At 35.2% G+C, this 9,022-nt stretch overlaps 1 protein-coding gene across 1 annotated transcript; it reads right to left on the bottom strand.

The window, feature by feature from the left end:
• Positions 1–68: 68 nt before the first annotated feature.
• On the bottom strand, positions 69–2,535 carry LOC142629026 (uncharacterized). The gene is made up of 4 exons (XM_075803026.1): positions 997–2,535; positions 654–705; positions 332–539; positions 69–246 (listed from the first exon to the last, which is right to left on the bottom strand). Exons 1-4 carry the CDS (start codon positions 2,533–2,535, stop codon positions 69–71), a joined length of 1,977 nt encoding a protein of 658 aa, XP_075659141.1.
• Positions 2,536–9,022: the final 6,487 nt, after the last annotated feature.

Raw genomic sequence — 9,022 nt, forward strand, 5'->3', positions numbered from 1 at the left:
CAATGCACGAGACAAGTTGTCATCATTCCGCTTACCACCTGTAGGTCGGGCAGTTTGTGAAAAAATTATCAATCCTTCGCTAGATTCACCAAATCTTCATTTCTTTTTCTTCGATTATGCACAGTTTCGATCCCATCAATATACAAAGACCAATTGTTAATACATTCTTTGAGAATGTAAGCCTTTGCAATCGAACCTTCTGGTCGAGCTCGGTTGGAAACGTATCTTTTCAATTTTCCAAGGTACCTACGAGGAAAAAATACGCACATTATGTGATTTTATATCACATGGGAAAGATGTAATTGATGGATGTATCAAATGATCTAATTACCTTTCAATTGGGTACATCCACCGATATTGTACTGGGCCTCCTAGAATTGCTTCTCGAGGCAAGTGAACAGCAAGATGGACCATAACATCAAAGAATGCTGGAGGAAAGAACCTCTCAAGCTTGCATAGTATAAGAACTATACGTTCTTCTAGTTTCTCCAATTCACTTCGCTTTAGGGTCCTTGAGCATAAGTCTTGGAAGAAGCTGCCTAACTCAAATAATACAAGACTAATGTCTTTATGTGCAAATCCACGCAACTCAATTGGAAGAATTCGTTATAGTAGCACATGACAATCGTAGCTTTTCAAACTAGATAATCTACCAGTTTTTGCATTCACTGGCCTTGATATGTTGGCTGAATAACTATCCGGATACTTAACTGATTTCAAAAAGTCATAAAAACCATCCCTTTCATTTGGGCTTAATGAAAAGAAAGCCCAATGCTTGTCATATGATCCATCAGGACGTTATTTCAAATGCAACGTGTGCCTAAAGTTCATATTTTGCAAGTCTATTAGTGCCTTGTCGGTGTCCTTGCTTTTCCCCTCAATGCCCAACAAAGTACCATAAGTACTCTCACTAATGTTCTTCTCCACATGCATGACATCAATGTTGTGCTTAAGCTTCTTACTTTTCTAGTATGGAAGCTTGTACAAAATACTTACCTTTGACCAATTTGGCTCCCCAATGAGTTGTCTCTTCTTGTTACTTGGATGTTTTCCTAAAATTATATTTGGCATTTTATCTAGCTGTTCTTGTATCTTTTCCACTTGTAACTCTAAAGATCTCTTCCGTTTCTTCGATAAACCATTATGCAACCGACTATGTCTCCAACGATGTTCCATAGGCAAATAAGCTCGATGGTTAATGAATCCAATTTTACTTTCCAAAGCTTCTGAATATGGTTCATCGTTGCAAGTGTAACAAGAATGATAACCCTTTGTCCTCCACCCAGACACATTATCAAATCCAGGATAGTCATGTATTGTCCACAACAAAGTTGCACGCATCTGAAAATGCTCTTTTCTATAAGCATCATAAGTTTCTACACCTTCTTCCCATAACTCCTTCAACTCATCGACCAATGGTTTCAAGTAAATATCAATCTCATTTCCCGGTTGATGAGGACTAGGAATAAGCAATGACAACATAAAATATGGCTCCTTCATAACCAACCAAGGCGGTAGGTTATAGGGGATAAGTATGACAGGCCACATACTATAGTTGTTGTTCATATTCCCAAAAGGGTTAAATCTATCTGTAGCCAACCCCAACCTTACATTGCGAGGTTCGAGGGCAAAATCAGGATGTTGCAAATCAAACTCCTTCCACTCCTCACTATCAACCAGATGCCTCATTATCCCATCGTCCACGCGTTTGTCTATATACCATCTCATGTCCTTAGCTCTTTGGCTTGACATGTACAACTTCCTCAGTGTCGGGGTCAACAGGAAGTAACGCAATACCTTATAATGAATCTTTTTACCTTGGGCACGTGTATCCTTGTATCTAGGCGTCTCACACACCGGACATTTATCAAGGTTTTCATTTTCCTTCCAAAATAGTGCACAATCATTTTTGCATGCATCTATATGCTCGTATGACATGCCCAAGTCACGTAATATCTTCTTTGCTTCATAAGTTGACCTTGGAACCAAGTTACCTTTCGGTAAAACTTTTGTCAGCAATTCTAGCATCATATCAAGTCCCTCATTACTCAAGTTGGTCATTACCTTTACATTCAACATCTCAATAAAAAACTTCAAGATACTATAATCAGTGCAACCCGGATACAACTCACGCTTTGCATCTTCCTCAAGTTTGTCAAAATTACGCACTTCCTCATCTTCGGTTGCATTTCTTGGTTCCCCTCTAATTCGGTCACCTACCAAGGCATCGATATCATCCATATGATCACCATCCGATATTTCATTATCATGAATGTTCTCGTTTAATACACGTGGTTCTCCATGATTATACCAATTAATGTAAGATTGCATAATCCCACGATGAAGTAAATGTATACGCACAGTTTGAAGAGATTGTCGATAGCAATTCACACAGTGAATACACGGGCACGGAATATTACCACTACAGTCCACAACCGCTCTTGCAAAATTAAGAAATGCATTGACCCCTTCAATATATGGATGACTTAATCTGTCATCCGGTGTCTTACCAATTATCATCCAACTTTTATCCATGTTCGACTACAATTGCAAAGTGAATGCTACTTTAGTAAAATAAGGACAACTCATTCATAATGTATTCTAACATCTAAGTCTATAAGCTAATTAGATAAAATTCTATCTCATTCATGAATGCATAAATCTAATCAAAAGTATAGAGTGTTTACAAGTATTGAAATCAATTAAAGTACTATTCATCACATCTAATCAACAAATTCCATTCTCATTTGCAAGAAACTAAAAACACTCCCAATATGAATTTAAACCACCTTATAACATCATGCAAGCCACCCGCTTGCTCCAACACAACAACCCACCACAAAACCAATCACAAACATCACAAGTATAGAGTGTTTACAAGTATTGAAATCAATTAAAGTATTATTTATCACATCTAATCAACAAATTCCATTCACATTTGCAAGAATTGAAAAAACACTCCCAATATGAATTTAAACCACCTTATAACACCATGTAAGCCACCCGCTTACTCCAACACAACAACCCACCACAAAACCAATCACAAACATCACAAGTATAGAGTGTTTACAAGTATTGAAATCAATTAAAGTATTATTCATCACATCTAATCAACAAATTCCATTCACATTTGCAAGAAACTAAAAACACTTCCAATGTGAATTTAAACCACCTTATAACACCATGCAAGCCACCCGCTTGCTCCAACACAACAACCCACCACAAAACCAATCACAAACATCACAAGTATAGAGTGTTTACAAGTATTGAAATCAATTAAAGTATTATTCATAACATCTAATCAACAAATTCCATTCACATTTGCAAGAAACTAAAAACACTCCCAATGTGAATTTAAACCACCTTATCACACCATGCAAGCCACCCGCTTGCTCCAACACAACCCACTACAAAATCAATTTCCAACATCACAAGTATAAAGTTTTATAAGTATTTAGATCAAACAAAATACTATTTATCACATCTAATTAACAATGCTCATTCACATTTACAAGAATTGAAAAACACTCACAATATGTATTTAAACCACCTTATAACACTATGCAAGTCACCCGCTTGCTCCAACACAACATACCACCACAAATCCAATTTCCAACATCACAAGTATATAGTTTTATAAGGTTTTTAACTAAAATTTGCTTACTTTGCTTAAGCTAAGCTTACAACTTTCAGAAAAAAAAATCCAAAATTATTGCAAACAATGTGTATTTAGCCTGCAAAAGAAAAGTTAAATTTATAAGTACTTCAGTCTTAAAAATGATCCTCTCATAAAGTACTACACAAACTCATAGCTTACACATGTAATACAGGTAGTGCTTACTACAATCAGAAAAGTGATGAGGAGACAAGCTTGAGTGAGTTGCACTTCTATTGCAAAAAGCGACACATTTTAGGTTCCAATTGTCAAAGAAAAAAGAAGCACTCTTACCTTTCTAATGCACTTTGCGTTTCCACTTTCTACCTTCCCCTTATAAGCTCCACATGTCTTAAAAGACACATGCAAACTAACTTACTTTTTTAACAAATACATTTTAACCAAGAAATTAAATCTTAAAGAACATACCTTTTTATTTATTTATTATTATTTGGGATAAATAAGAACAACTTTTTTATTTATTTATTTATTTATTATTATGTGAGTTTCACAATATTCAAAATAATATAATGAAATTGGAGCTTCAAGATCAAAACAAAAAGGCCACCTGGCAAGTTCTCCAATAAAGAACTTAAAACACAAAGGAGGAAATGTTTGTGGAATCAAGAATTTGCTCACCTGGCAAGATAAGTAAGTCCATTTAGAAACGCAGGGACATTGAAATGAATGATCACAAATTGTACTCGGTATTCCACTAGTGTTCGTGTCCAATCTCTCTAACATTAACACACCAAACCAAAAGAAAACCATACAAGCATTAATTCTCAACTTTAATCCATACCAAAACATAAATGAAACAAAAAAAAAAACTCTAACACATCAAATTAGCTTAGCTAAATTATTAATCAATTAGCTTAGCTAACCAGTGACTCCAGCACTTGGGCCAAAAGCCTTGTAGCTCAACAGATACTTCCCCTCCCCCAACTATTGAATTTTAATATTAAAAAGCAACTCAACTACTTGAATATTAAAACTAAGCAATGTAAGAAACCAAATAATGAACTTCTTCAGCAAACTGAAATGCTGGTTTGCTCAAAAATTTAAGGTGGTTTAAGACAAAGACAAAATCCATCTTCAAAAAGATCTATTCAAAAAATGACAACCAATAACATATATTTAGATTCAAGAACACTGTCTTGCTTGTTCATCAATGACTTGAGCTCCACAATACAACTTAAGAAATCAACCTCCTAAAACAAAATTTGAAAGGAACAGATAAAGTGAAGGCCTTCCAACATACTAGCTTTACAGCCACTTCCTCTCCACTTTGTATATTAACCCCTGAAACAACAAACCAAACCAATAAGATTCTCCACACAAAATACAAAACTAAAAAAGTGATGCTAAGTTAAAACCCCATGAGTTCCATACCCAATGTTAAGGTCTAATTTGGTGATGGCTACGAAACCGTCGCGAATGGGTTTGAACAGCCAGGAATCATCGCAAGGTCCGATTCGGCGACGAATGGTTCCAGCGTCGTGAATGGGTTTGAATCGGCGATGGTTGGAATCGCGAATGGGTCCGAATCGCAAGGGTCCGCATCGGCGATGGCTATGAAACCGTTGCGAATGGGTTCGAACAACCAGGAATCGTCGCAAGGTCCGATTCGGCGACGAATGGTTCCAACGTCGCGAATGGGTTCGAATCGGCGACGGTTGGAATCGCGAATGGGTCCGAATCGCAAGGGTCCGAATCGGCGATGGCTACGAAACCGTCGCAAATGGGCTCTCAACGGCGACGGTGGGCTCTCAACGGCGACGGTGTGCTCTCAATGGTGACAGTGGGTTGGGATCTTTTGGGAGCTGCATCGGTTGGGAGTTTAGGAGCCGAAGATCTTTTGGGACGGATTGTTCAGCTGGGTCTTTTGGATCTTTATATTGAAGTATTTAGCGACGGATTGTTCTGTCGCTATTGCTTCATTTTCGTTGCAAATGGTATTAGGATTTTAAGTTTTTAGCGACGAAGATTAATTTCGTCACTAAAGAACTTGAATTATAAAAGATATTTAGAGACGAAATTCATATTTCATCACTATAGAGTACTTTTAGTGACGAAATTTAATTTCGTCGCTAAAACATATAAGTGTAAAACTATTATTATTTTTAGTGACGAATATTTTTCGTCGCTAATTCTTCCTTACAGCAACGAAAATATTTTCGTCACTAATACCATCCACAGCAATACCTATAGTGACGAAATATTTCGTCACTAAAAATTTCAACTTTTAGCAACGAAAAATTTCGTCACTATAGATTAATTAAGCCCATTTTTCAGATCACAATAGCGACGAAATTTATTTTTCGTCGCTAAATGTTATAATTTTTTTCATTATTAGCGATGAAATTAATATTTCGTCGCTAAAGCTATATTTTTAGCGACGAAAAATATTTCTCACTAATTTTCGTCACTAAAAGTACATTTTGTTGTAGTGAAGGAAAAAATAATTTTTTTTGTTTAAAGTTTTAACGCCATTTGCTTTATTGTTAAATTGGACAGATGTCAACTTTTTAAGCAGGGAACCTAAGGGACTGCACCTAAAGAACTGTACCTAAGTTTTGTCCATTAGGAATTTATTATTGTTGTGCTTGTATATGAAAGTATAGAATCTACTATTTAAAAAAATGGTTTGACTTATCTCTAGTACTTTTTAACAGGAATCTCATTTTGTTTTAATGAGAAACTGTCACATCACTCACTAACTAAATAAATTGTAGAAATTAAAATCCACTACCACTTGTCATTGTGTATTTAAAACAAAAGGAGACCTCCAGTTAAAAAAGTACTGGAGATAAGCCAAACCCTTAAAAAAATATGAGTTGCTAAGATTTTAATGTAGGGTTAAAAAATAGAATAGAATTCAAAACCAATTAAAAATTATATAATGGAATAATGATATATATGCTCTCAAAAGCTTATATGACAAAATATTGTGACATCAACCAAAAGTCAAATTGTAATAAAAGAGAGATTATAATAGATAATGTGATTGCTTCCTTAAATAGCTCTAATAACTGTTCCTCAAAAATATTAGCTGTAATAATTATGACAAAGATCAAATTTGGTATCAGGGGCGTAATTGCATGGAGGATATTGTGAGATTGTTTTCCTAGAAGATGGTTGACTATAGGCTATAGCAAGATATAGTAATAATGGGAATTGCTGGGTTTTTTGTATTTTGCCTTGATTTGGCTAATATCCAAAAGACTTGCTGTAAGACCTATGATGATGCAAAAATCAGCAGTTAAGTTCCTCTAGATGGATGATAGTATTGGATTCATCTCTGATGGATACCTGCAATAAGACTCAAGCTAAGAAAATATACACCGGTTTAGTGTTGGCCAAAAACCCTTTCAATGATTAAGTCAGAAAAGAATTCCCAAGAGATGTACTGTGAGAGAATTCAACTTGAGAGTGATTTTTGGAGAGAGAATTGTGTGTACCTTTTAGTTTTGTTTCCCTTTATTTTTATAGCTATCTTTGCTTTAAAGGGCAATGAATCTTTGTGTTAGGTTCTAAAAATTTAGGATTAAATGTTTAGAATTCTAATTTGTATATGTTGGGCAACTGAGAACAAAAACATGTTTAGAATAGGTGTTAGATATTGCTCAAAGTGTTTCAAGTCAAGTCTCAAGACTTGGTATAAGACCTATGATGATGCAAAAATTCAGCTAGTTAAGTTCCTTGTTAGCGTAGATGGACGATAAAATTGGATTCGTCTCTGATGGATACCTTCAATAAGACTCAAGCTAAGAAAATATACACCGGTGTGGTGTTGGCCAAAAACCCTCCAATGATTAAGTCAGAAAAGAATTCCCAAGAGATGTACTGTGAGAGAATTCAACTTGAGAGTGGTTTTTGGAGAGAGAATTGTGTGTACCTTTTGGTTTTGTTTCCCTTTATTTTTATAGCTATCTTTGCTTTAAAGGGCAATGAATCTCTGTGTTAGGTTCTAAAGATTTAAGATTAAATGTTTAGAGTCCTAATTTGTATATGTTGGCAAACTAAGAACAAAAACATGTCTAGAATAGGTGTTAGAAATTGCTCAAAGTGTTTCAAGTCAAGTCTCAAGAATATTCAAGCTGCAAGAAAAAAAAAAGTAATTTTGAGTGAAGCCTGATTGATCGAAAATCGCAGAAAAATAATTTGTGTAGAATTTTAAATCAGGTCCAAGCCCGAGAAAAAGTTTAGGATTTCAGTCCAACACTCCAGGAAAAACCTAACTAAGTTTTAAAGACTCTTAGAAGATTTGTGAGTTACTCCTGTGAGATCTTAGAGGTTTTGTTCCTTCTAACTTTACAAGTGTCTACCGGAACAAGATCTACAATCAAATGTTGGTGGAATCTAGTTGCTGCAAGATCAACCAGTGGTGATCTGAAACCTTTGAGTGGGATCTCAATGTCACAAACGTGGGAGTTCGTGTTCTGCAAATCCAAGAGAGATAGAGTTTATGGATTCGGAGCTTGCATGTGGTCGTGTTAGCAAGTTACTACTGGAGGTAGCAATAGATTTAGGGTTAAATCTTATTATAAAAACTTTGATTCTCTATTAGTGAATTTGTTTATCTTAAGGATAGCAAGGTCAAATCCTCTCTAGGTTTTTACCTTTAGACGGTTCGTTTCATTGGTCTTCCGGGATGATCATATCGGTGTGTTATCTACTTTTCTGATATTCACATGATATGATCTTTCTCTGTTTAACCTAGATCTCATAGTTAACCTAAATAATCACTTGGCTAATATATTAGGTACCTATAGGACATCTTCAAAAAAAAAAAATTCAAACGCTGCCATAGGCCCTATCCAATAAAATGCCGCTGAAAATCACTAAAAATGCGGCTACAGAGCTGCCTTATAGCTGCATTTTATAGAACGTGGCTATAGGTATATAGTTTTAGCCGCATTTATAAAAACACGGCTATAGGGCACCTATAGCAGTGTTTTTTTTGTAAACGCGGCTAAAAAAAGCCCCTATAACTTGCGTTTTTTGTAGTAGGTTAAACAATCCGTTTTAAGGGATTTAAACAAACAAACACTCTACATTTATGTGCAACGGCTAGTGTGTTACAAACGGGTGCTTTGGTGTAATAACTCCTTTGTTACTGTTGCTCCGTCCATTATTCTTTGTCATAAATGCATAACGCATTTTAGGCTCATCTATGTTCTAGTGATGGTTTCATTATTTTTTTGACTCATCAACCTTTATTTAGATTTTATTTAATTATATATTCTTTATTATACTATATTTAAAATTTGTATATTTTAGATTTTTTATTCATTTAATTTTTTAACAGTTAAGAATGATAATTAAGGAAAATTATCTGTTCCAAATACAGATACTTTTGAGCTG

Source organism: Castanea sativa, chromosome 3 (genome assembly GCF_040712315.1).
Source record: "Castanea sativa cultivar Marrone di Chiusa Pesio chromosome 3, ASM4071231v1".
In the NCBI taxonomy this organism is placed as follows: domain Eukaryota; kingdom Viridiplantae; phylum Streptophyta; class Magnoliopsida; order Fagales; family Fagaceae; genus Castanea; species Castanea sativa.

Excerpts from the sequence above, each read along its gene's own strand:
- LOC142629026 (XM_075803026.1), bottom strand. The coding sequence starts at position 2,535 with ATGGATAAAAGTTGGATGATAATTGGTAAGACACCGGATGACAGATTA. Across the intron at positions 540-653 it reads GCCAGTGAATGCAAAAACTG|GCAGCTTCTTCCAAGACTTA; the intron begins GTAGATTATCTA and ends TATTTGAGTTAG. Across the intron at positions 247-331 it reads TGGATGTACCCAATTGAAAG|GTACCTTGGAAAATTGAAAA; the intron begins GTAATTAGATCA and ends TTTTCCTCGTAG.